At 46.0% G+C, this 26923-nt stretch overlaps 1 protein-coding gene across 4 annotated transcripts; it reads right to left on the reverse strand.

The window, feature by feature from the left end:
- Nucleotides 1-10033: 10033 nt before the first annotated feature.
- On the reverse strand, nt 10034-16511 carry LOC123604572 (CMRF35-like molecule 6). 4 transcript variants are annotated; one of them, XM_045490902.1, is made up of 5 exons: nt 16286-16511; nt 14916-14989; nt 13327-13659; nt 11738-11834; nt 10034-10451 (listed from the first exon to the last, which is right to left on the reverse strand). In XM_045490902.1, the coding sequence occupies exons 2-5, from the start codon at nt 14953-14955 to the stop codon at nt 10340-10342; spliced, it is 582 nt and encodes a 193-aa protein (XP_045346858.1). In that variant the 5' UTR covers nt 14956-14989; nt 16286-16511; the 3' UTR covers nt 10034-10339. The 4 variants fall into 4 exon arrangements, 3 of the variants coding, with proteins under 3 accessions (XP_045346858.1, XP_045346859.1, XP_045346857.1); XM_045490903.1 differs by lacking the exon at nt 16286-16511 and adding an exon at nt 10940-11046 and having other exon boundaries at nt 14916-15376; XR_006715362.1 differs by lacking the exon at nt 16286-16511 and having other exon boundaries at nt 11738-11933; nt 14916-15376.
- Nucleotides 16512-26923: the final 10412 nt, after the last annotated feature.

The following is a 26923-nucleotide window of genomic DNA, read 5'->3' on the forward strand; positions in this document are numbered from 1 at the left end:
ACAGAGTCTGACGCGGGCCTCAAACCCAAGAACCGCTAGATCATGACCTGAGCAGAAGTCAGATGCTTCACCAACTGAGCCACCCAGGCACTCCTCAAACGCTTTTACATTTTTAAACAGCTGGAAAAATCAGAAGAAAAATATTTCATGACACATGAAAATTGCACAACACTACCATTTCAGAGTGTATAAACAAGTCTTACGGGAACACAACCACACTTGCTTCTTTCTATATTGTCTGAGGCAGCTTTTCTGCTACAAGGGCAGAATTGAGTAGCTGGCCCACAAAACCCATGATGTCCCCTATCTGACCCTGATGAGAAGAGTTTGCCACCCTCTTGTCTGGAGGACAGGCCCCTCACCAGAGATCATTCCTGCTAGTAATTGGAAGCAGAATCCTGAGGCAATGGCAGCTACTTTAGATGTATGATCATTTTTTCAGGGTCCAAACAACCTACAGAGTGACTTTAGGCCAGTCTTGGTTCAGGCTGAGTCCAACCTGGCCCAGTTAGAGACCCGGATGCTTCTGCTTGGTCCTCATCAGCCTCATTTGGTGTGGCCTGAGAAGCTGGCTCTCTCTTCTAGGCCCTCCCTGCTTCTCCGCTTGGTACAGCCCCATGTCACCTCAAGGGGAAGCAGCAGCTCCCACTTGCTCCTCCACCAGCACCTCAGATTCCTTGCCCAGTGTCTCCAGCCCCAATTCCCCATGGCCCTGCTGTGCCCTTGGGACTGGCTGCTCTGGCACCTCACACTCAACATGACCAAAGTCTACCCCTCCTCTCTCGCTGGTCCTCTATCCTACCACTACTTTATACAATCCCCTCCCACCCACCTATCAGCCTACAGACTCACTGGTTCCCTTCCTTTTCTTTGAATACATCAAATGCTTTCTCATTTCAGGGCCTTTGCATGTGCTGTTCCCTCTACCTGAAATGCTTTTCCTTTCACTAAGGGTTTCTCAATGCCTGTTAGACGTCCAAGTGGAGATGCTTAGTGAGGAGCTGAGTGTACAACCTGTGGTCCAGGTGAGAGACACACATTTAGAAGTTCACAGGGTTACCTGAGAGCACCAGGACCCAGGTTCCCAAGTTCAGCAACATGTGTGGACTGAGGAAGAAATGTGGCAAAAAAAGTAAAGAGGAGGAAAGTGAAGCAAGAGGAAAACCAGGAGAGTCTGAAAGCAGGGAAAGGAACACATTTCCAGAAGGAAGAGCCATTGGCTGAACCAAACACTACAGAGAAGTAAAGTAACATGCAGAAAGACAAGATGCCTCTGGACAGGATTAGAAGGAGGGATGTGGTCCTTGTCAAGACAAATTGGGAGAGACTGGGGGGAAAGAGAGGGAAGAGGAAACGGAGCCAGCCGGTGTAGACAGTGTTTCACAAGAAGCTCTGGGAAGAAAAGCAGAGAGAAAAGAGGCAGTGGCTGGAAAGGGCTAGGAGCAAAGGGGAGGAGCTGGCCAGTGTGGCGTCCAGGAGTGTGAACGGGCAGACTGCAGGGTCATGTCCTGTGATAGGCAGTCTCCAGGGTGTCATCATGCTGCTCACAGAACTTGAAATACAAGCACAAAGCTAGATTTAATTACATAAAATTTAAATCATTTCTGTGGTTAAAAAAAAAGGCAAATAATAAAATAGGGGGAAAAATGCCAAAAACATTAAGAGCTTGTACAAATCAAAATGAGAAATACTAAAGCCTTAAAAGAAAAATTGGCAAAGACCATGGACCCGCAAGTCTCAAAAGAAGAAAGAAAGGCAAAGGACTAATATTCAGAAAAAATAAGTGTTTATCCTCACTGGCAAGCAAATTCATGGATATATGAAAACAACTAAATTATAAATTTTCCCAAATTAGTCAAGATGGCTTTTTTTCATGTTTATTTATTTATTTTTGTGAGAGGGAGCGAGCACATGCACAGAAGCGGCAGAGAGAAAGAGAGGGAGAGAGAATTCCCAAGCATGCTCTGCACTGGCAGAGCCCCAACTTGGGGCTTGCTCCCACAAACTGTGAGATCATGACCTGAGCCAAAATCAAGAGTCAAATGCTTACCTGCCTGAGCCACCCAGGGACCCATTAGTCAAGATGTTTTTAAGGTAGTAGTAAAGGCAGACAAAGGTGTGGTGCTATAGGAACTCATATATTCCTTGTGGGTGACACACTGCTCTGGTTCTACAACGTAATTTAGCAATAGGTGTAAAGAATTATAAAAGTGGCCTTTTTCTGTGCCCCATATTTCTGCTTTGCATAATCTAGGCTAAGAAAAAAATTGGAAATGAGAACACATATTAGTGAAAAATTGAAAAGACCCTAATTACCTAACAATAAGGGACTATATACTATTGTGAATAGGTATGTAGATAGATAATAGCTAGATAGATTGAGAGATAGATAAGATACAGCTAGAGAGATAGATGATGGATGGATAGAGATAGATAGATAGATAGATAGATAGATAGATAGATAGATAGATAGAAGATAGAAGATAGATAGGTAGATAGATATAGATGATATATAGAAAATAGATATATAATAGATAGATAGATAGATAGATAGATGCCAATGAGTAGATCTAAGAGCGAACAGACAAGTGACTAATACACTGTCCTTATTTTCTTATGCATGAATTGAATGTAGAATGTAGTCCTGATCATAACTGCAAAATCTGACAACAACCAAATGTTCATCGACAATAGAATGGATAAATACATGTGGTATAATCACACAGTGGAATCTTATTCAGCAACGAAAATGGGCACACTACAGCTGCAACATGATGAATCTCAAGCATAATATTAAGTGAAAGAAGCAAGTCATGAACATATTTACAATATTATCCCATCTATATGAAGTCCCAAAGTAGGTAAGACTAAACTATATAAAATTCATATAGAGGTGATAGAAATCAGATCAATAGTTGCCTGTAGCAGGGTTAGGGATGGTCTATAAAGGGGCACAAGGGAACTTTCTGTGGTAATTGATAATGTCCTACATCTTGATTGTGGTGTTGGTCACAGGGAAGGAGATGGTCAAAACTCATTGAACTGTACATATAAAATGGGTGCATTTTCTTATATGTAAAATGTACTACAATACGGTTGATGTTTAAAAATCAAGGAAATGAATGTCACAACTATCAGAGTAATGCATATATCTAGTGGAGGAGGGAGAGGGTATGAACAGAAAGCAGATATCTGGGGTACTGGCAATGTTCTATTTCTTGACCTCATTGGTAGCTATATAAAAATTGCTTTATGATTATTATGTAAATGGTACATATGTTTTATGTAGTCTTTTCCATGTGTATCATACAATTAAATGCATGTGTGTGTGTGTACAATTAAATATATATGCAGTGGAGTAATGTCTATGGAATTTCAAGACAGAAAATCAATGTCCAAGAATGCTCTACCTTGTAGACAAAAACAGAAAGATATTTCAAAAATGCAAGGACTCCAAATGTGCATTATCCATTTATACTATGTTAAAAAAAAAAAAGTCTCAAAGTACTCCACCCAACCGAGAAGTCAATCCAAAGAATTGAAATTTGAAAAAGATGTGGGTATAAAGGAAAGAACAGTAGAAAACCTGTTAAACTTTAGAATCTATGTCTAAATCATCATTATTAATATGGTTATTACATTTATTGAAAATGCTAAAGTTTAATATTTGGAAGAAGACACACGTAATTTTTTTTTAATTAATAAACGTAAGCTTCTGGGTCTCAAAGCCCAAAGCATCACAGATATTTCTCACTTCCTGTGGAGAAAGGGAAGGGAATGGTGGCCAGATCCGTGAGTTCTGTTCCACCATCAAAAGGTTTGGGCCTTTCTTCCTGGCAAGATTCTGCCTGTAAGTGGAAAATCAAATATTCCAGTTGGGAGCTGAGTGAGAAATTGGCAGTGCAGGGATAAGATCTGAAGTTTCTGAGAAAAGTGTGGGCTGGGCAGACCTACAGCATCTCAGGGAGACAGGAAACTGTAGAACTGCAACACCCAGGAGGGGCTAGGCAGGGGTCCCGATTATAACAATAACTGCTTCTCTTCCCCGAGCACAGTGCTAACGGGTTCTCCAAAATTATTTCTGAAGTTCACAGCAAAGCTGTAAGGCAGGTACCATTATTCCTAGTTTATAGATAAGAAGACAGAGGCAGAAGGAGGTCCTGATACCAGACTTCATCAAATCAAGTTCACAAACTCCAATCTGGTTTGTTATCCTTTGGGATTTGAGGGGAAGGCCAGTAGAGGAAGCAGCAAACTGACCAAGAGCTTAGTGACCAAGAAGTAGGGAGATCACTTTCCCAAAAGGAAGCACAGCCTCTTCCCCACCTCCATCACCCCAATGTCTTACCAATGCTTTGCAGTTGGGGGCCACAGGCTGCACAATCCACAGCATGGCTTCTATGACATGGGAACTACCATCCAGTGTCTACCCACTGCCCAGAGCCACTCTGCCAGGGGACGGCAGGAGGCCCTTAGGGCTGGGGCCTGCCCATCTCCACCAAAAACTGAAACACATGCATTTGGGGGAAGCTGCCATAGGGGAAGAGGCTTAGTTTCTAGAAGACAAGACTCCCCTTATTACTATCTGCTCCACCACACTAGGGAGGAGGTAGAAAGCTGGGGCAGTCCAAAGAGGAGCACAGACAACATCATTAGGGAAATGCTAGCCATCAAAGAATGCAAATCAAAACCGCGGTGAGACACTGCTTTATACCCACTAGAGTGGCTAGCATCAAAAAGTCTGAGAGTGAGTCTTGACAAGGATGTCAAGAAGTCAGAACACCCATATACCTGTTCATGGGAATGGAGAGTGGTGGAAAACAGTCTACAAATTCCTCAAAGAATTCGAAGGAAGTGAAAGGACCGAGGCAGGGAGCTGGAGCCACACAAGAGAGCTGCCTCCCAAAGACAGGTGTCTGGACCTCTCCTCCACTTTCAGCAATTGTACAGTAATAAGTTATTACCATAGAAATAGTGTCTCCAAAGTGGAGAGGTATGGTGTCCTCAAACCAGTCTCGAATCCAGACACCAGAGTGTGGACAATGCAGACGTTGCTGGTGGTTTTGAAAGAAAATGAGGAAACTTTTGAAGTCTGATTCGTTGGCTTCCTTGCTGTCAAATTTTCACCAAAGCAGGATTTCCGGGTTCCAGGTTCTGGGGTAAACATACACTTAACCTGACAGGTTGCTGTGCAAAATGACTGCACTGGGCTATTGAGTCTCATCCTTGCAGCCAGGGTCTACCACCAGAAACTGTTTCACTAAGCAGAGCAAAGTTTTCACAAACTGGGTGATGGGACTTCCCCCTTCGATTCTGGCCAGCAAATCCCAGACTTTAGCCTCTACTACAAAGCTGTAATCATCAAGACAGCATGGTATTGGCACAAAAACAGACACATAGACCAATGGAATAGAATAGAGACTCCAGAATTGGCCCCACAAATGTATGGCCAACTAATCTTTGACCAAGCAGGAAAGAATATCCCACGGAAAAAAGACAGTCTTTCTAACAAATGGTGCTGGGAGAACTAGACAGCAACATGCAGAAGATTCTGGCCAGCAGTTTGGCATGGATTTGTTCAGTCTGGTAAAAAAAAAAAAAAAAAAAAAAAAAAAAGTAATTCCTCAAATCTTACTGAAATCCCTCTGTCTAGACTCTCCAGTGCAGCTCAAGACCAATTCAGGATCCTTTGTTTGGATCCTCAAGGGCAACAACTGGGGCTGCCTACAGGACCTTCTGGTGCGTGATCAACAGTCACTTGCTGCCTGATCCTGGATGCCTGGTGGCTGCACACCCAAGTCGTTGCTAATTCTGCCTTACAGTGGCTCATTCACCTGACCACTCACATTACTGCTGCCCCAGTCACCCTCCCCGGCCCCAAGACAGGTTGTGCCACTCCATTGGGCCTCTTGAGAATTGGGGTCTACTCCTGTGAGGCCCTGTACACCCAAACATCAGGCCTCTGGCTTGTCCTTACTTTGTTTCTCATGGGAAGTTTGGCTGTTGTCCCCCTTAACCACTGGCCTCCCACTGCTGAGGAGAGTACACCTCTCCCTCCCTGGCACCTCCGTAGCCCCCAGTTTCTTCATAAGGATGGTGGTATCCACCTCCTAAGGACTGTTAGGAATAAATGAGATCAATGATGTCAAGTGCTAGGCACAGACCCTGGTGTCATGTTAGCAACTGCTATCACAAGTGCACACACACACACACCTGTGGACTGACAAAATGCCCCACCCCAGCCTGTGCCGTGCAGTGATAGCCCTGGTCTCGATATCCTCCCGCCCATCTGCTTAGGTGGTGGTGATCTCATGGGACCTGTGTGTGCCTGAACTTCCTTCATCGTTTTCTCCACCTCCTCCTCCCAGGGAAGATTCAGTAAGTGGCAAGTCCCAGCCCCAGTCACCTGAAGGCAGAGAGGGGGCCGAGCTACAAATAGACCGGTGGTCCTGTCTCCCTAGCCCCAGAACATCCAGATCCTTCTCGTCTGACATCTGGCCTAAGAGTTCCAGCCCTGGACACTGTCACTTCCTGTCCATATTTTGTTATCTGCTTCCTTCCTCTGATACTTCTTCATTTTAAGCTGTAAAGTTATCAGGAAAGGGGAAGGACCTGCTGAAATAGAGAGTGACCCAAAACCACAGCCACAAGGGGAGTTTGATGGCACCATGTTCCCTCACCTGCTGAGGCCCCACCCAGACACGGCAGAGCGCACCCATCCCTGGGAGGTCAGTTACCCCTCCATCCCAGGCTGTCCTCTGCTTTCAACCCTATAGCTTTTCCACAACTCCAGCCCTGCCCTGTGGGAAATGCCTGTCCACTGTGGTCACACACAGGTCCTCTTGGGGGATGGTTTCTGGTCCAGCTATAACCAAGGTTTACATCCCTCCACAGTTCAAATCTTAACCTAGATGCCCTTTTTGGTGTCACAAAGAGGAGAGGGGATGTATACCAGTCTTAAAGTTCTAGAGGTTGGAAGTCTGAAATTAGTTTTGCAGGATCAAAGTCACAGTGTCAGCAGAGCTTCATTCCTTCTGGAAGCTCCAGGGCAGAATCCACTTCCTTGACTTCTTCCACCTGCATGTGGCTCATGGCCCCACATCACTCCACCCTTGGCTCCCATTATCATATCTCTTTCTGTGACTCTGACCCTCCAGCTTCTGTTTCATAGGAACCCTTACAATAATATTGGGCCCACTGGATAATCCAGGATAATCTCTCGATCTCAGGATCTTTAACTTAATCACATCTGTAAAGTATTTTTTTGCCATAAAAAGTAAAATATTCGCAAGTTCTTTTGGGGGTTACAATGGGGACATCTTTGGGGGTGCCACTGTTCTGCCAAATAATGGAGTTAAGGGAGGGATGAAGAGAGCCCGTTCCCTTCCTTTCATAATAACAAGCTCCTCTTTTGCCCCCTAAACACCTTTTCATTCTGCAAAAGGGGTCCCATGATCTACCACTAGTTTGGTGATTCACTGGAAGGACTCAAACAACTTAACAAGTTATGGTCATGGCAAAGGCTTCTTAAAGCAAAAGATACAGTAAAGGAGTATCAGGAATCTTATCCATGAGCAAACACTAGAGGTGGGGTTGGAGGCTTCTCTGCAAGGGCCATGGGAATGGGCACTTCTCTCTGGCTGCCAACTAAAGGTATGTGGGAGATGTCTCCACCCAGGGAAGCCCACTTCAGTTTGGAGGCAAGAGTTCTTAAAGAGAGTTGATAAAGTACCTACAATCCAGGCACCAGCATCTTCATGATGACATGGAACAATGTTGACCACCCACTACATCCTAACCCACTGTCTCGGGTTTACAGAATAATTTCACTCATTGGTGACAATGTGAGCATTCCAGGAGTTAAGTCATTAAACCTAAACCTAACCCTAACCCTAACTCTAACCTGGCCAAGAGTCACTGACATGGCCCTGGGCATTCCTGGAGATAAGTAAGAGCTGAATGAAAGAGACACACTGCATTAAACCTTTCTTTGCACACTCCTCAAATGGAGCATGTGCATTGATCTGTCTCTGCCTCCTGCCCTGATGGGGTAATCCTGGATTCACCAGTGACTTCCCATCACTGCAACCAACGTTCCTGTGCATGTTCTGTGTGTCAACACTGTGCTAGAGCCTGAGAAGGCAGAAAGATAAACCTTCATTCCTGGTCCTACTCTTAGGCAACTCATGGGATCAAAGTTACCTACTGCTGCATAACAAATTACCCCAAAATTTAGCTTAAAACAATAATATATACTATTCCACAGAAATTGTGCATGACTTTGTTTACAGGGTTTGCAGAAGGCTGCAGTGTTGAATGGGACCACATTCTCATCTGAAGGCTCAACTGAGGATGGGTCAGTTGCTAAGTTCATTCATGTAGTTGCTGGCAGGATTCAGTTGCTCACAGACCATGGAACTCAAGGCTTTTATGGATATTGGTGAGAAGCCCCCTCAGTTCCTTGCCATATGGTCCTCCCAACATGCTCGCAACATGGCATCTGGCTTCCATCATAGCAAGTAAGTGAAAGCCAGTGAGACAGAAACCAGAGACTTTTTTTTTGAGAGAGAGAGTGTGTGCGTGAGAGTGAGTAGGGGAGGTGCAGAGGGAGAGGGAGAGAGAGAATCACAAGCAGGCTCCACACCCAGCACAGAGCCTAATGCAGGGTTCAACCTCACAACAGCAAGATCATGACCTGAGCAGAAATTAAGAGTCAGATGCCTAGCTGACTGAGCCATCCAGGCACCCCCGAGTCTTTTTGTAACCAAATAGCAGAGTGGCATCCTGTTAATTTGCCATATCCTATTCATTAGAAGCAAGTGGGTTCATCCCACACTCATTTCCCCTTAGCTCTGACTAGGCCTCTTTATAAGACCTTCGGTACAGAGAAAGCCACTTACTTAGGGTGCTAGGAGTTAAAGGGCCTATTGTCTTGCTAATTAACTCATGAAAAAGTGTGAGGATATATTTATTCAACTAGAAGTGAGGCAGTAACCAACTGATAGCCTGTTGTCACACCTGTCTAGAAGGACAGTGTCAGGGTGCCTGCCACATTCCTCATCCTGCAGGAAAGACGTCAAGACACCTGCAGTCAGATGACCAAAGGTTCCACCTGGGAGGTCACCTGTTCAGTATTTTTAATTTTTTTTAACGTTTATTTTATTTTTGAGACAGAGAGAGACAGAGCATGAACGGGGGAGGGTCAGAGAGAGAGGGAGACACAGAATCTGAAACAGGCTCCAGGCTCTGAGCTGTCAGCACAGAGCCTGACGCGGGGCTTGAACTCACGGACCATGAGATCATGACCTGAGCCGAAGTCGGACGCTCAACCGACTGAGCCACCCAGGCGCCCCACCTGTTCAGTATTTTTAGCAACACCTTGGATGAAGGCATAGAAGGCATGTGGGATTCTTCTGTAGATCACACAAATCCAGGGGAAAGGAGTATCAAAAAGAATAGCAGATAAGATGTGATTTCTGTACCCTGGGCATAAGGGCTGAACCTTAAGGAAAGAGAAAGGAACTCCTCCTCAGGACAGAGGCCACTGAGGATGGAGGACAGAGGGACAAAGAGAGAGAAGGAGCGGGGAGGGGTTCAGGCTAGAGCCAGGTCAGGCCCCCTCGTGCCTGGACACTCACTGCCCCAAAGCAGCTCTGTTTGCAGCTTGTCACAAGAAAATCCTCTTCCTAGAACCTGCTGCACATAGGGATGGTGCTTTCAGCTGCCATTTAAAGCAAGACCCACATTCTTCATCCCCTTCTCCCATTTGCTGAATGCATATTTGGCACAGACAGATGTGGGTGAGACCTCTGGGGGCTAACCACCTGCCCACATTGTGCCCAGAGTCAAGCAGAAGTCGCAGGAGGCCTGGCTTGCTCCTCCCAGGTCCCTTAACTGCTTACCCTCCTCCCTGTGCCCTGGACCCAAACCAGCAATTGCCATGGCAGCTCCATGTGGAAGCTCCTACACAGCCAATGTCCTCCATGTATTATCTCAATTATGTACAAATCCAAGAAACAGATGATGAGAGCCATCAAAAACCTCTACTGGGTCATGTTGTAAGCACTGAAGTTTGAACACACATCCATCTCAGTCCACAGCCCATATCCTCACATGGAGTCCTGGTGTCTGCTGTCAGACCAGCCCGGGAAAGGATCCGGCAAAGATGACTCAATGCCCAGGCACAAAAGTCTCTGCTGGGGCTGATTCATTTCTGGCTTCACATCCCAGGGATGGGTCCAGGCTGAGTTTGGAGCAGAGAGGCCAGGAACTGTGTCACCAGACAGGGAGTCACTGGGGAGTGAGCTGCAGTTACACTGGGCTGGGCAGACCATCGTCCTCAGAGGTGACGCTGAAGCCAGGCCAACCAAATGGCAGCATAATTGAAGCTCAGGAAGAGGCTGACTTTCAGCAAGACCAGGAATAGGAAGCTGGCAAAGAACAGGAAGGGCCTAGTGGAGGAAATAGGGTCAGAAGAAAGTGACTACAGTGCATTAGTGAGAGGCCACTCTGCACCCCACCTTTGGACTCTGAACCCAGCACACAAGTCATGGACCATCATCAGTGCCCCCCCCTGCCATGCTGGTTCTGATAAGTTGTTCCCCAGGACAGAGAGACAGAAGAGAGAAAAGGGAGAATGGCTCACTATGTGGGGAGCCCTGGCTCCATGCTTCACCCTATTCCCTTAATGTATTCTTCACAGGGACTCTGTAAGGCTGTTCTGTTATCATGTCTGTGGCAGGTTGTATTTTCCAAAAATGGTCACAGCAATATTTCTAGTCCCACATGCTCTTCCAGAAGCCTGACTCTTCTCTATCAAGAGGTGGAATCTATTTCTCATCCCTTTGAAGCTGGATGGACTGGTGATTGCTTTGACTACAGAACATAGAAGCAATGCATGATTTCTGAGAATAGGTCAGGAGAAGGAGACAGGGCCCACTTGGCTGTCTTGGAACACTTGCTCATGGACCCAGCCACCATATTGTAAGGAAGCCCAGACCACATGCAGAGGCCACATATGGGATTCCAGCTGAGGTTCCAGACATCCTGGGGCAGAGACAAATTTCCATGTTGTATCCTGTCCAAATGCTTGACTCACAGAATCCGTGAACATCATAAATGATTATATTTTTTTACTAGTTTTTGGCATAAAACAACCACAAATAACGAGAACAACCTTAGTCACTAGAACCACCCTCATTTTATTTTTTTGTCATGTTTATTTGGTTATTTTAAGAGAGAGAGAGAGAGCAGGGAAGGGGCGGAGAGAGAAGGAGAGAGAGAATCCCAAGCAAGTTCCACACTGTCAGCGCAGAGCCTGACAAGGGGCTCGATCTCATGAACTGTGAGATCATGACCTGAGCCGAAGTCAAAAGTCAGACACTTAACCGACTAAGACACCTAGGTGCCCCAAATAATCCTCATTTTACAGATGGGGCAACTGAGACATGCAGAGGTTAAGTGACTTGCCCAGTGTCATCACCCTGTTAATAAAAAGTAGAGCTGGAATGGGAACCCAAACACTGGCTACTAACACCCTCACACTTAGAGACGGGGAAGGAGACAGAGCAGAGAACCAAAGCAGAGGCCAGGTACAGGGGCCCTGGCTCTCCTTGGGACCTGCAGCAGGTACTAAGGTGTCACACCAAAGCCAGGGGAACCCCAAGCTTGCATCCCCACCAGGAAACTATAAAGCCAGGATTGTGGGACCCTCCTGCAGGGACATGGCTTTTCTTACCAGGCAGGAAGGCCAGGGCTGGCCATGTGACTGGTCAGAGCTGGGGCTCCCATGCTGGCCAATGTCTCAGTGGTCATCATTGATACTGTCGGTGAGCCTACAGAGCAGGTCACAAGTCACTCTCTGCCCCAACCTCCCAATGGCTCAAAGTCTTCAGTCATCATAACACTGCACATCTCCCCATCTTCAAGGGACGCTGTGGTTACACAGAGAGGAGAAGTGTCCTGGGGGAGGTGCCAAGACCAGGCAGGAGAATCCCATATTACTTTTCGGGGGGGGGGGGGTCCCCAGCCCCATCTCACACCAAGACATCCCAGGCACAGGCAGGGGATGCTGGAAGGAGGGGTCTTTCAGGGGCCTCAGCCAGCCCTCCAAGAAACCCCACAAGAGGCCTTCCGGTGAAGCTCCAGCACATTCTCATCATTGTGGGGACTCTGAAAACTCCAGAGGGCAGGACCCAGACCCTCCCTCTTTCCCTCACCCCCACACACAGATCAGGTATATGGCATAAAATAAAAGCATGGAAAAAATGCTGGTGTAGATTTTCACGTGCTCCCTTCTGAGTGGGGACCCGAGTGAGGGAGCTGTAACTACATAGTTGTGCTCATGCTGGGCTAAGAAGAAGCAGGACACCAGGGCTGGGGTCCCCAGCAGAGCCATAGGGCAGTGGGGCCATGACCCAGCTCACGTGCTACGTCCTTGGGAGGGAGCCCTCCTGGGGGCCTTGTACCCAAGGTAGCCCCTCTCCACTCAAACACCATTTAATCCCTATCTCACTAGCCCCCCCACACACTTACATTGCACCTGTCACCATCTGTATAGTGAGTGGCTGCATGTCCATAAAGGATGGGCTTCCCCTGCCCTACCACTGTTCCCAAGCTCCCCTGTTCTCTGTCCCTGTCCTTCCTCATCTCCACTCCAAGGTCAACATCTACAACTCCCTGCAAGCCCACCGGGCTGTGAAGACTGAATCTGTCTGCTTTCCCCGTCTCCCCCCGACATCGCCAGACTAGGTCCATAATAGGCAGATAATAATGTTTCAATAACTGAGGGAGAGAAACAAGGGGACCCTCTAAAGCCCATAAATAAAGCCACTTTTCCCTGCCAGAACCTGGAGATGTGAGTGTTGCAGCTTTAGTTTGGCCTGGATCAATGGCTACCATCTTGTAAGTCCTAACTAACTACCAGCCACTGTGATCAGCGCTTCACCCCTACCAACTCATTTAATGCTCTCAATCACTGTACAGCAACACTATTGTTCTCCAGTTTTACTAATGGGGAAACTGAGGCACAAACCAGTTAAGTAACTTGCCCAAGTCGCACAGCCCACAAGTGGCACAGCTGAGACTTGAACACAGCTTTCTGACTCCAGGGCTCAAGATGCAACCCGACTTATTTCACCAGTCACACTTACATGTAGGCACGGACACAGGCTTTTACAGATGCCTGTGCTCACACACAGGTGCATTCCTGTCCCCCTGGATAGCCAGTCATGGGCCTTGGCTGGAGCCTCCTTTCACTCCTCAGCAAGAGAGACTGGGCACCCATGACCTCAACCTATGCAGGCAAAGGGTGTGGGAAGGGATTACCTGGAAAAACAGTCACAGCCACCGGGGCCTGGGGGACACTTGTGGCCCTGTCCACCCCGCACCAGTAAGTGTCTGCATCTCCTTCCTCCAGGTCCTCCAGGATCACATGGAAAAGGTGCTCTCTGGGGTTGTCTCGAAGGGTTACTCGGCCACGCCTCACCTCTTGCCCTGCCATCTGTTCTGTTTCAATGACTCGGACACAGTCTGTCCAGTTGGGCCCTCGGCACCAGAACTTCCTGTGACCCTCCTCTCCCACATTGTACCGGCACTCCATCACCAATGTTCCTCCCGTTGTGCCTTTTAAGATCCTGGGAATGCTCAGAGTGAAATAGCCTGAAAAACACAAACCCCCACACCTTATCCAGTGCATCCTGTAGCTCCTGGCCCCTGTTCACCAACTTGCAGCGACCTTCAATGAACAGAGACACCATTCCCCATCCCTGGGTGCCCCCCACATCCTCCCATGCTCACCCCTCTACAGGAAACATGCCTAGCTGAACAAACACGTGGCTACATGGGCAGCTGTGTTCCCCTCAGATCTGTGAGCAAGATGAATTTTCTCCTGCTTTTCTAGCAGACCAGAAAAAATCTTTCCTCTATGGCAAATCAACTTCCCTCCACACAACACACATACTCATCTCTCAAATCCTCCTTCCACACTCATCTCTCCCCTCCCCCAGCCCCCACCAAGCCATTTTGACCTTCTTGAGTCTCTGGAGGTGATGTTAGTCTGAATCATTTCTCTTGGGTGATTTTTCACTCTGTTATAGGCCCAACCTGGCTCTCCTCTGTTAAGAGGGGGAGTGAGAGAAAATTGAGCAAGGATCCAGCACTGTCCTTATTATAATAGCAAGTTTGATTCAGAGTTTAGGAAGGAGCGGGCACTGTTCAATGCTCTTTACATGTGTTAATGGGTTAATGGGTTTAATCCTCGAAGCCGCCTTTGGCGGGACTCATCTCTGACTATCCCATGTCATGTCCGGGCTTCAATAATCCTCATGTTAACACAGCATTACAAAGAGTGGGATTTGGAATCTGAACACAGAGGACAGAAGGGAGAGAGATGGAGTTTCTCTCAAGTTACAGGACTAAAGCTGGAACACTCTTTTCTGAGTGAGGACCCCACAGTGGGTAATCTGGTGTTCCCCAGGTTGTGGGGGGACGAGGGGTACAGGATGCTTCCCCTCCACCCCAGGAGTTAAGTGGGAGCAGAGACACAGAGGAAAGTCAATAAGAGCTGGGAGAGGCTGAAGCCATGTGCTGATTAGCCTTAAGTCAACCCCTTTCTCTCCCTGACAAGAGCAACACATGATTCTACACATAGAAGAATCACTGGCAGATAGGGGTCATGCCCCAAGTCAGGAAAAGTCAAGTGGGTGATTATCCAGAGGATAATAATATTTCCCTTCTCCATTCCCAAGGGAGGATAGGTGGGAGAATCAAGTAAGTAGAACAAAACTTTGAATCTTCCAGGAAGATCTTCCCAGCCTTCCACACCTCCTATATGGATCTGTCTCTGTAGATTCTCTTCCTCCCCGTCATCTCCAGCTCCACGGAGTAGACATGCCCCTGCCCCAAGGCGCACTCACCCGGAAGGCAGAGGAGCAGGAAGGCACTGGAAAGACACATCTTCTGGCCTCAGTGGATCGCTCCTCCACTGTATCTACAGGAGGAAAGGTGCACTGGACCCCACAGTCCTCCAGAAACTCAGTGCCAAGTACTTGCTTCTCTTTGTTTGTTCCGCCTTCCACTCCTACCCTTGCGATCACATCTCTTTTTAATTTCTCAAAATGAAAAATAAGGAAGATCCCTGGAAAAATCTGTCTGTGTGTGTGTGTGTGCACAGATGAGGAGAAAAGTTGTTTAAAAATATTATGTACTTGGGGTATTTGATAACTAACCTAGAAATACAAAAATGTGGTTGCTGGAAAGGAACTTCATCTACCTCTCCGGTGCTCTTAAAAGTTTTCGCCTGAGGGCAGCTGGGTGGCTCAGTCAGTTGAGCATCAGACTCAATACTGGCTCAGATTGTGATCTCATGATTCATGAGATTGAGTCTCGTCGGTACTGCAGTCCCCTCTGCACTGACAGTGTTGAGCCTGCTTTGGATTCTTTCTCTCCCTCTCTCTGGCCCTCCCCCATTTGCACGTGCGCACTCTCTCTTTCTCTCAAAATAAATAAACATTTAAAAAAAGTTTTCACCTAAAACCCACAATAAGAAATAAGTGTTACATTTCAGCCCAGAATTACCACCCATATTTATGTCTGAAACAAAAGTCTCAAAAAATAATACTGTGCACTAAGATGTTTTCTATTTATTCCAATTTTTAAAGGCTTATTTATTTTGAGAAAGAGAGTGTAGAGGAGATGTTCAATTCTATGCACTGTGAAATCATGACCTGAGCCGAAATCAAGAGTTGGATGTTTAACCTGCTGGGCCACCCAGGCGCCCCTGATGTTTTAACCTAGTAATTCATCATAGCCTACTGACTGATGTAGGCCAATCCTTTCAAGTTAGGGTTGAAGAAACCAAAGCCCAAAAGTTAAGGGATTTGAACAAGGCCAGCCTGTGTGATCAGATGTAAAGCCAACCCAGAACCCAGAACCCTACAACTCTGATCAGGTGCTCTTTCTCTCACCTTGTGTTACCTCAGTGATGCAAAGCACATACTGAGTTTGTTGAAGGAACGACCACTTCATTCAGCTGGACTCTTGACTTACCCCTTACCCTTGGCTGAACTGAATCACTCATTCCTACAAGCTCCTCACTCCCCTGCCAGTCAACTCAAGGTAGATCTTAGTGTTGTCCAAAGTAAGTGCTGCTACCTCACCTACTCCCTGGAGTTCAGGAAAACTCTCAGCTCAGTTAGAACAAGTGAGAGTGACAAGGAACCTCCCTTAGAATGCAAAATTATCATTACTCACAAAGACAGAAGAGCCAGCAAGCAGGCTGCCTTACCTCCTTTCTTCCTCACTTCTCCCTTCCCTCCCTCCACTCTGCTCTTCCTCTCTCTCAGGCTTCAGCAGGTGGTTCTGTCTTCATCCTTCTCAAGTCTACATTCTGCCTTCTAAACAAAGCCCCAGGGCTGTTGGCCCCATTGCTGTACCTCACCCTTGAGTCACCAACTTTCACTGTCAGCTCTGTCCACTCCAGGGACACCCTGAGCATCAATGGAGGGTGAGGTGCTGTGGCAGTGGCATTTTCATCATAGCCCCCACCCACACGCACGTTCAGCTAGGATTACCCAACTAGCACACTTAGGAAGGGCCCCATGTTCCAGCAAAGTTGCAGCAAAAAAAAAAAAAAAAAAAAAGAGAGAGAGAGAGAAAGAGAGAGAGAGACACACACACACACAAAAAAAAAACCCAAAATATTTGCAAATCATATGTCTCAAAGGGATTAATATCTAGAATATAGAGAAAACGCCTACAACTCAACAACAAAAAGCAAGCAACTTAATTCAAAACAAAAACAAAAACAGAAAAACAGAGGACTTGAATAGACATTTCTCCAAAGATATTTAATTGACCAGTAGCACATAAAAAGGTGCTCAACATCACAATCATTAGGGAAATGCAAATCGAAGCCACAAGACACCACCTCACACCCATTAGGATGGCTACTATCTAAAAAAACAGAAAACAAGCATTGATGAGGATGTGGAAAAAGTGGAACCCTGGTGCACTGTTGGTGGAGATGTCAAATGATACAATCACTGTGGAAAACAGTTTGGTGATTCCTCAAAAAATCAAAAATTGAATTACCATATGATTCAGTGATTCCAGTTCTGGGCATATACCCAAAAGAACTGAAAGCAGAGTTTCAAAGAGTAGCATGTCCACAGTAGCATTAGTCACAACAGACAAAATGTAGAAGGAACCCAAGTGTCCATTGACAGATGAATGGATAAACAAAACGTGGCATATATATACAATGGAATTATCCAGCCTTGGAAAGGAAAGAAATGCTATACTATGTTACACATGGATGAACCCCAAAGACATTACACTGCATGAAATAAGCCAGTCACGAAAAGGCAAATACTGTATGATTCCACTTACATGTGGTACTTAGAATAGTCACAATCATAGGGACAGAAAGCAGAATGGTGGGTGCCAGGGGCTGGCACAGGGGGAGGAGAAGGGGGAGATAAGTTTAATAGAGACAGAGTTCCAGTTTCACAAGATGAAAGAATTCTGGAGGTGGACGGTGGTGAGGGCTGCACAACCATGTGAATATTTTTTTTAATGTTTATTTTTGAGAGAGAGAGAGCAGGGGAGGGGCAGAGAGAGAGGGAGACACAGAATCTGAAGCAGGCTCCAGGCTCTGAGCTGTCAGCACAGCACCCGACGTGGGGCTCAAAGCCACGAACCATGAGATCATGACTTGAGCTGAAGTCAGACAGTCAACCGACTGAGCCACCCAGGCGCCCCATGTGAATATATTTAATGCCACTGAACTGTACACTTAAAATGGTAAAGATGATAGATATTATGTGTATATTTTATCACAACAAACACACACACGAAAGAACTGTACATCAAAAAAAAGCAAGAGCTGCGTCTGGAAAGGAGGGCATGGAGGAAGGAGTAGAAATCCATAAAAGCGAAAGCAGGAAAACTGTTGGGATTTCTTGCAACTTCCTAAACAGATCATGACTATCCCTGGTGTGGCATAGAGACCACAGCTGGCAGAGATGTGGCAGAATCGCCAGTATTTGATGGCTGGGCACTTCACAAATGCAATTGATAATATTTTTCTGTCTTTGGCAGAGGCTGGTACAATTCATTAGGCTACAGACACAGATGGAGATGCAAGTGTTGGAGAAAAGAGCTGAGGGCAAATCTGAACCCCAAGATGAATCCAGGGAGAACACCACATGAAGACAAAGCAGAGATCAGGAATGCCAAAGATTGCCAGCAAACCACCAGAAACCCTCAGAAAGAGCCAACTCTGATGACACCTGGATCTTGGACTTTTGTCCTCCAGTACTGTGAGCCAATAGATTTCTACTGTTTAAGCCACTCAGTTCAAGGTACTTCATTACAACAGCTCTAGGAAACTCACATACTTCAAGAGATAGAAGGTAATGTCTCTCCAGACTAGAGGAAAGAAGGGGAAATTGGGTTATAGAAAATAAAGGAAGCAATCCCTATCAAAATAATACCAGCATTCTTCACAGAACTAGAATAAACAATCCTGAAATTTATATGGAACCAGAAAAGACCCCAAATAGCCAAAGCAATCTTGAAAAAGAAAACCAACGCTGGAGGCATCACAATCCTGGACTTCAAGATGTATTACAAAGCTGTAATCATCAAGACAGTATGGTACTGGCACAAAAGCAGACACTCAGACCAATGGAACAGATAGAGAACCCTGAAATGGACCCACAAACGTACGGCCAACTGACCTTTGACAAAGCAGGAAAGAATATCCAATGGAATAAAGACAGTCTCTTCAGCAAATGGTGCTGGGAAAACTGGACAGCAACATGCAGAAAAATGAACCTGGACCACTTTCTTACACCATCCACAAAAATAAACTCAAAATGGATGAAAGACACAACATAAGACAGGAAGCCATCAAAATCCTAGAGGGGAAAGCAGGAAAAAACCTCTTTGACCCCAGCCACAGCAACTTCTTACTCAACATGTCTCCAGAGGCAAGGGAAACAAAAGCAAAAATGAACCATTGGGACCTCATCAAAATAAAAATCTTCTGCACAGCGAAGGAAACAATCAGCAAAACTAAAAGGCAACCAACAGAATGGGAGAAAATATTTGCAAATGACATATCTGATAAATGGTTAGTTTCCAAAATCTATATAGAACTTATCAAACTCAACGCCAAAAAAAATCAAATAAAAAACCCAAATAATCCAGTGAAGAAACAGGCAAAAGACCTGAATAGATACTTCTCCAAAGAAGACATCCAGATGGCGAACCGACACATGAAAAAATGCTCAATGTCATTCATCATCAGGGAAATACAAACCAAAACCACAATGAGATACGACCTTACACCTGCCAGAATGGCTAACAATAACCACTCAGGCAATGATAGCGTTGCCAAGGATGCAGGGAAAGAGGATCTCTTTTGCACTGCTGGTGGGAATGCAAACTGGGTGTAGCCACTCTGGGAAACAGTATGGAAGTTCCTCAAAAAATTAAAAATAGAACTATCCTATGACCCAGCAATTGCACTATTAGGTATTTATCCAAGGGATACAGGTGTGCTACTTCGAAGAGGCACGTGTGTGGGGGACCGGGCCCCGGTGCCAGGCTGAGACCGGGTCGAGCAACGTTCCCTGGTGACTCACGCCAACCCGGTGGTTCCCCCTCCCATTCCCCCACTTTCAAGGGCATACGAAAGCCTTGTCAAGGCTGAGAGAGTTAATTCCTGAAGCCTGTGGTCTGCAGGTGTTGGCAGTAATGCTACCTCCCTTTTTCTACCCCGAGTCAGATAGACACAAACATGGGAACTGTGTTTTGCTAGCAATCTATCAACAAGGTCTTGTGACCTGTTCACAAAGTTCACAAGGTATACAGAACTAAATGTTTTGGCTGGCAGTGATCATGTGAAACCTGTTTATTCTTAGAATGACCTGATCCATAAGAGTCTTATATTATAAAAGATTGTGTACAGCAACAATAAAGCCATCACTTGGGCCATCAGCCCAGGGGACCCTCCTATTCCCAAACTTTCTCTTCTCTCTTTTTTCTTGCATTCCCCTACCCTCAGGACCCTGACCTCGGTGTTTGTCGCACCGGTCGCGACACACGTGCACCCCAATGTTTATAGCAGCACTATCAACAATAGCCAAAGTATGGAAAGAGCCAAATGTCCATCGACAGATGAATGGATAAAGAAGATATGGTATATATACTATGGAGTATTACTAGGCAATCAAAAAGAATGAAATCTTACCATTTGCAATTATGTGGATTGAACCAGAGGGTATTATGCTAAGCGAAATTAGTCAGAGAAAGACAAATATCATATGACTTCACTCATATGAGGACTTTAAGATACAAAACAGATGAACATAAGAGAAGTGAAGCAAAAATAATATAGAAACAGGGAGGGGGACAAAACATAAGACTCTTAAATATAGAGAACAAACAGAGGGTTACTGGAAGGGTTGTAGAAGGGGGGATGGGCTAAATGGAGAAGGGGCACTAAGGAATCTACTCCTAAAATCATTGTTGCACTATATGCTAACTAACTTGGATGTAAATTTATAAATAAATAAATAAATAAATAAATAAATAAATAAAATTTTAAAAAAGAAAGAAAAGAGAGGAAGCATTAGAGAAGCTCATTAAATGAGAGCACAGAAGGCTGAGGAAGCTTATACCTCTCTGAAGATTTTTTCCACTCTGAGGAGAAGCAAGGAGTTGAAATGGGAAGTAGAGAATGAGAGGAAAGTGTTAGGATAGTGGCTAGAGAAAACGGAGAGGGAGCTGACCAGGAGCATGTCTAGGGATTGCTAAGGGCTGCTGAGAGCCCAGTTAATTGAGACTGAGAGGGTGGTGCTAACTGGCACCATCACTGAATTGCCCCCGGTAGCACTCAGTCACCCCAGAATAAGACAAGGAAATGTACAGCTGCAGTGATAGAGAGTGAACAGTTTGGGATTTGTGAGGCAGAAGACAAGGTGGGAAAGTAACATGATAAACATTGCATAGATGAACCTTGAGGTCCAGCCTCATTAGGGGAGAAAGTGAAGAAAAGAGAAGGGACATGGTGCACTGGTCTACATAAATATTAGCTGCTGTAACAGTCCTAAGATCTCAGTAGCTCAATGCAATACAGGCTTATTTCTTGCCTACTTTGCACAGTAAAGAAAGTCAGGGAACTCTCCAAGTGGAAGGATCTAGACTCTTTCCAGCATACAATGCCAACACCTTCAATACTGGTCCCTGTTTTTATCATGCATTGTGGGGGTGGGTATTGTGTAGATGTCTTATGGGCAGGCCTGGAAGTGGTGAAACTCACTTTCACCCACATCCAGAGGGACCATGAGACAGAGGCTCTGCAGGGGAATGTCATCAGAAACAAAGTAAGCCATGTCTATGCCTAGTCCTTAGAAACATGCATTTCTGCTTCCAGGAAGATAGTCCATTTTTTCCCTATCCCTCCCCTAAAGCACATCTAACCCCTGGATCTGACACATAAAACAAAAATAGGAAGGTTCTGAAAGGTGAAGAGAAAGTAGACTGGCAAGGGACCTTGAGAGTCAAGGAATAACAAATGAATTGGTAAGTTCTCTGGGTTTTCTTTTGGCTTCATATACCCCAAACTTGGAAATACCCCAGACTGGAGAAGACAGCAATCAGGATATATTAACAGGCACCGGGAAAAAAGGGTGAAAGAACCTCAACAAAAACCATCTCTCTTGCCAAAGAACCAGGAAATGGACAATCTAGCAAAACAGCTTAGAGGGCAACTTTCCTACGGTCTGGCCAAACCACAGAGAAAATGGCAGCCCCGCCCACCCAGCGCAGCACAGGGCGGGGTGTCCGGGAGCAGCGAGGCACAGAGCCCCTCCCAGACAGGGATCTAAGCAGTGCAGGCCCAGTGGAGAGCCAGAACTTGCAGCTTTACCCAACAGGGCGCAGATAGCCTCCTGGGAGTGCCTTTCAAAGCTGGGTCAGATCAACCTCTATGTATTGCCACAGTGCCCCGCACACATTCGGCCATGAACTTGTAAGTGCAGGTGGCATCATCTGCAGCCTGCACTGCATGCAGCACTCTGCGGGATTCTGCCTCGTTCACTCCCGTGTCTCTGGTACCTGGCCCCACATCTGCCCCTTAGTGGTGTTTAATGAGCACGAACTGATCAGGAGGAAAGAGAGCAGCCTGGAAAAGGTTTGGGGGACACAAAAGAATGTTCTGCCAATGGGATAAGATTATTTTGCATTAACCAAGTGTTAAAAAAACAAAAGTTCAACTGACTAAATTTGAAGATTTAATAGGCTTTATTATTTATTATTATTATTATTATTGGTGGGAGAAAAAGGACCAAAGACTGGACAGGGCTGTGGATTGTCGCCTCCAGGCAGATTCCCTGAGGCATACAGACTCTAACGCTTCTGAAGCTCCCTCAAGGACTTCCTTTAATGTTTTACCACTACAGCTCTGCTCTCTCCTTGGCGTTACTTCCCTCTGAGAGCCGAAAACACCCCCCCAAGACATATGGTAGCAATCATCTGTCAAACATACGGCCCACTGATGTACATACATCTGAAGGGTCTCGTGACTGACGTTTTACTAGACGGTAGTAAATAATCTTGTCTTAGCGGCTAGCCCTTCAAGGTCCTGGAGACCTTGCTTCTCACATGCACAAATTCCTTAGAGACCTCTGCTATCCTTAACCCCCACTAACTGAAATGCAGTTCTTTCTGCCCAAAGGTCCTGAGCCCACGCTAGAATAAAAGGGGCACCCGGGTGGCTCAGTCATAGATCATTCAACTTCCACTCAGGTCATGATCTCATGGTTCATGAATCTGAGCCCTGCGTTGGGCTCTGTGCTGACAGCTCAGAGCCTGGAGCCTACTTTAGATTCTGTGTCTCCCTCTCTCTCTGCCCCTCCCCTGCTCACACGCTGTCTCTCTCTCTCTCTCTCTCTCTCTCTCTCTCTCAAAATAAATTAAAAGATTTTTTAAATAAATAAAATAAATAAAGGCACCTTTTGGCACCAAAAAAAAAAAAAAAAAAATCTCAGGAATTCTTTCTTGGCCATTAGCTCCAGGCCCCACATCATTACTATCATAAATCATGTGGAGCATCCTGATCAGGTCGGGGCTGGCAGTACAGGTGGTGAAAGAATCCCCCCAAGGCAGAACAAAAGAGAAGTTTATTGAATACACTTGCAAGGGGGCAGCGGGTAGGATAGCAAAAGAGAGACCGTCTGCCAGGAAGCAGTGGTAAGGGCCAGAGTTGTGGAGTGGAGTGCTCAGTCATGGAATGTAAGGACTTTTCTGCTTTTTAGTAATCTTATAAACTGTGTGTGGTTGTAACTGGTCTGTAAGGGACTATGGCTATTTCCAGGTGGGTCACTTAATGAGCCTGTTTGCCTCAGGTCACTGTGGGCCTTTTGCCTTGGCTCAGTTTTCCAGAGCCAAAGCCTTGTTGCCTCAAGGTGGCCTCTACAAATCAGGTAGCAAGCACCCCATCTAGCAAGTAAAGAGATGCTCCTGGAAGCTGTACAAAATAGAAGGTTTTTATAAGAAGGATGGTGGGGCAAGGAAGTTATCAGCAAAAGAAAATAAGGATTATTTCAGGCAAGGTCACCTTTCCTTAGTTGGGAGAGGGGGGGGAAGCAGGAGGTCTTATCATGCAAATTCCTTCACTAATGCTCATTAGGAAATTCCAGATTGATTGGCTTAAAATTCCACTCCTGGGAGAGGCTGAAACTGCAGTTAGGTTAGGTATTAAGTTGGGAGTGGTGGGGAGGGCTTCCCACAAGCAACTCTTTTTGGGGACTGTTTGTTTACAACACAAGCAATACTTTGAAATTAGAGATTGAAAGCGGGGATCAATGCCCAATTTCAACAATGAATTCATGGTGTTGGGAAAATAAGTAAAGCTATGCACCATAAGATGGCCTACAAGACTAACACAAACTCTAGTTTCTAGCTTATAGACCCCTTTTCCGGATTCTTCTTCCTGCCCTGCTTGCCTTGTGCCAAATTACTACTAATGCGGAATGCGGAAGTAATAGACTATTTTTGTCTCCCATGCTTGTGCTCAGGGCTCAGATCTTTGGAGAAACGGTCTCCTCTGAGCCCACCGGTGTTACATAAATCTCCTATCTACCAAGATCTCTGAGTGCCAGTTGGCTTTTCCGCCAGCGTTCCAGTCTGGTTCCATAACAATGGAAAAAGTCCTCTCTGCCCTCTTTTGCCTTGCAAGCTTAGCTCTCGCAAGGAAAAATGTCATCTGGGCTGACTTCAGGTGTGTGAACTTAGCACCCACTTTCCCAGGCTTTCTTGGGAAGGTCTTCATTCTTAGAGGATCAAAAAAAATAGCTTTTAAACATAAATTTTTCTAATAACTTGACATCTAAACTGATGCCCCATTTTTTTACGTAAAACTTCATCTTTATTCAAAGAAATCCATTCAATAAATATCAAAGATATTTCTTTCTTGCTATAACACAATGTGAATCACAGTTAGAGGCGAAAGGTATCTACATGATCATCTAAGCTGACTTACGGGTTTATAGAAAGACCATACTAGAGAAGCAAGTACTTTTGTTGCCCCAGGTCCCATGGCTGCATGACTGTGGAGTCAGGAGAGGGGCCAGGTCTCTGAATTTGCTTGTTGTCCAAAAGTCATGTCACTGAAGATGAAAGGGGAAACTAGTTGCTATCACAGCACATCAGACATAAAAAAGGGATGTCTGGTCACCCTCACCACACCCCAGGGTCTCTCTAGACAAGATAGGAAATGGGGAAGGAATTCTAGAAAGGGAAGCTGTTACTAGGAACAAACACAACGGGCACACACATGGATGCGTTGTTACTGGCTGGGTTGTGTCCCCACCCAGATTCATACGTGGAAGTCCTAACCCCACATATGTGTTTGGAGATAGTCTTTAAAGAGGTGATTGGGGTAAAATGAGGTCATTTACCATTAGGGTAGGCCCTAATCCAATGTGATTGGTGTCCGTGTAAGAAGAGATTAGGACACCCATACACAGAAGGAAGACTGTGTGAAGACATAGGGTAGGGGTGCCTCAGTGGCTCATTTGGTTAAGCATCAGACTCTTGATCTCAGCTCAGGTCTTGATCTCAGGGCTGTGAGTTCAAGCCCTGTGTTGGGCTCCATGCTGGGTATGGAACTTTCTTAAAAAAAAATAGTAAGACACAGGGTAAAGGTGTGTCTACAAGCCAAGAACTGAAGCCTCAGAAGAAACCAACCCTGTGGACATCTTGATCTCAGACTTCCAGCTTCCAGAATGTGAGAAAGAAAAATTCTATTATTTAAGCTGCCCCTTCGGTGGTGCTTAGTTATGGCAGCCTGCAGTAAGACTGATACCAATGTCGCCCTCCTCAAATTTATATGTTGAAACCCTATCCCAGTGTGATGCAAAGGCCTTTGGGAGGTGATTAGGGTTGACAGTAGAACCCTCATGGATGGGATAGTGCCCTCAGAAGAGGCCGGAGAGCTCACTAGCTCCTTTCCTGCCATCTAAGGATACAAAGAGAGGTTGGTCAACCAGACCAGACAGAGGGCCCTCACCAGAACCCAGCCATGCTGGCTCTCTGATCTTGGACTTCCAGCTTTCAGAACCGTGAGGAAGACCTGTTCGTTCCTAAGCCATCCAGTCTGTGGTTCTGTTATGCTGCCTGAACTCACTGAGACACACAGTCACACACAAGACAGAGGGAGCAGAAGGTACTCTAGATCAAACCGTCAGCCCACGTGGCCTGGCACACGAGACCCCTGCTGCCTGGTCCTCAGGAAACAAGCACAGGGAAACAAAATCATCACATGCCACCGAAGGAGAAGTGAGCTATGCCACAGCAAATGTGGCACTTCTGTCAAGTCAGGAGGTTGAGTGACAGGGGACACTTGGAAAATCAGCTGTCAGCAGTGCCAAGTGGAGTTGTTTCCTTCTGATGAGTTGAAGAGACTTGAAATGTAGCCACTGCTCACAAGCAGGGAAGGCCGAGGTCACCTGTTTCCAGTAAGAGAATCACAAGTCTTCTCAAGGGAGAAGGAGACAGCCTTGGAGACCCTTTGTCACCAGCTAGACCCCAAGACCTGACCTTTACTTCCCACCTGCTTGTACTCACTAACCTTTGTCTTGTCTTTTTCCTTAAGCTCTTCTTTCTGGCTTTCCTCTTAACTCAGGCAAAGGAAACCCAAAACCACCTCTCAGGCGATGGCGACAGTGACTGTCCTCACAAGACCTGCCTCCCACAGGCCCAGACCACCCAGACCTTTTGAGCTAATACCACCCCCCCACTCATGATGGACCGTGCTCAGAGTGACCTCCTGAATGACCTCCCATTACCTTTATCTCATTATAATACTAAAATCTCCACCCAGGGAGGAACCTCAGCCTCATTTACATAAATACATGTATGTAAAGGCGTGTTTCCTTAAGGTGCATGCCCTGTACTAGATGACAAGTCTTTCCTATCTAGTAATCCTAACCCTGAACATAAGGAACCCATTCACCCTCTCTTATTCGCAGTGATCTCCTTATTTGCTGCAAATAAACATTTTCTTTGGGCAACAACTCAACCTGGTGTAGCTTCTGACTCCCCACAGAGCGACTCATGTTGGCTGGGTTACACCTTGGGCGTGGGAAGTTCTTGCCTGCTCTCTCGGATATACCTTTCTCCACAACTCAATAAGAGAGAAGCCCTGTAGCACAAGACCGAAGTCAAAACTGGACCTCATCATGGGTGGGAGTTGTACTTGAGTTTCATGTATGTCTGCACCAGAAAAAGAATAATTAAAAAAAAAAGAAAGAAAGAAAAAGGGGGGAAGTCAGAACCCTCTCTCCTTTGCTGGAATCAGGATGCAGTACTTCCTCCAGAGGCTCCACGACCACATGAAGGCAAAAGCCCTCTG

The sequence above is a fragment of the Leopardus geoffroyi genome, chromosome E1, assembly GCF_018350155.1.
Source record: "Leopardus geoffroyi isolate Oge1 chromosome E1, O.geoffroyi_Oge1_pat1.0, whole genome shotgun sequence".
In the NCBI taxonomy this organism is placed as follows: Eukaryota; Metazoa; Chordata; class Mammalia; order Carnivora; family Felidae; genus Leopardus; species Leopardus geoffroyi.

What these genes read in the sequence shown, in the direction of transcription:
- LOC123604572 (XM_045490902.1), bottom strand. Translation starts at nt 14,955, where the DNA reads ATGTGTCTTTCCAGTGCCTTCCTGCTCCTCTGCCTTCCGG. An exon ending in GGCTGTGACTGTTTTTCCAG is followed by an intron (nt 11,835 to 13,326) that starts GTAATCCCTTCC and finishes CCTGCTCTGTAG; the next exon opens with GCTCACCGACAGTATCAATG. An exon ending in AGCCCTGGCCTTCCTGCCTG is followed by an intron (nt 10,452 to 11,737) that starts GTAAGAAAAGCC and finishes TTCCTCCACTAG; the next exon opens with GCCCTTCCTGTTCTTTGCCA.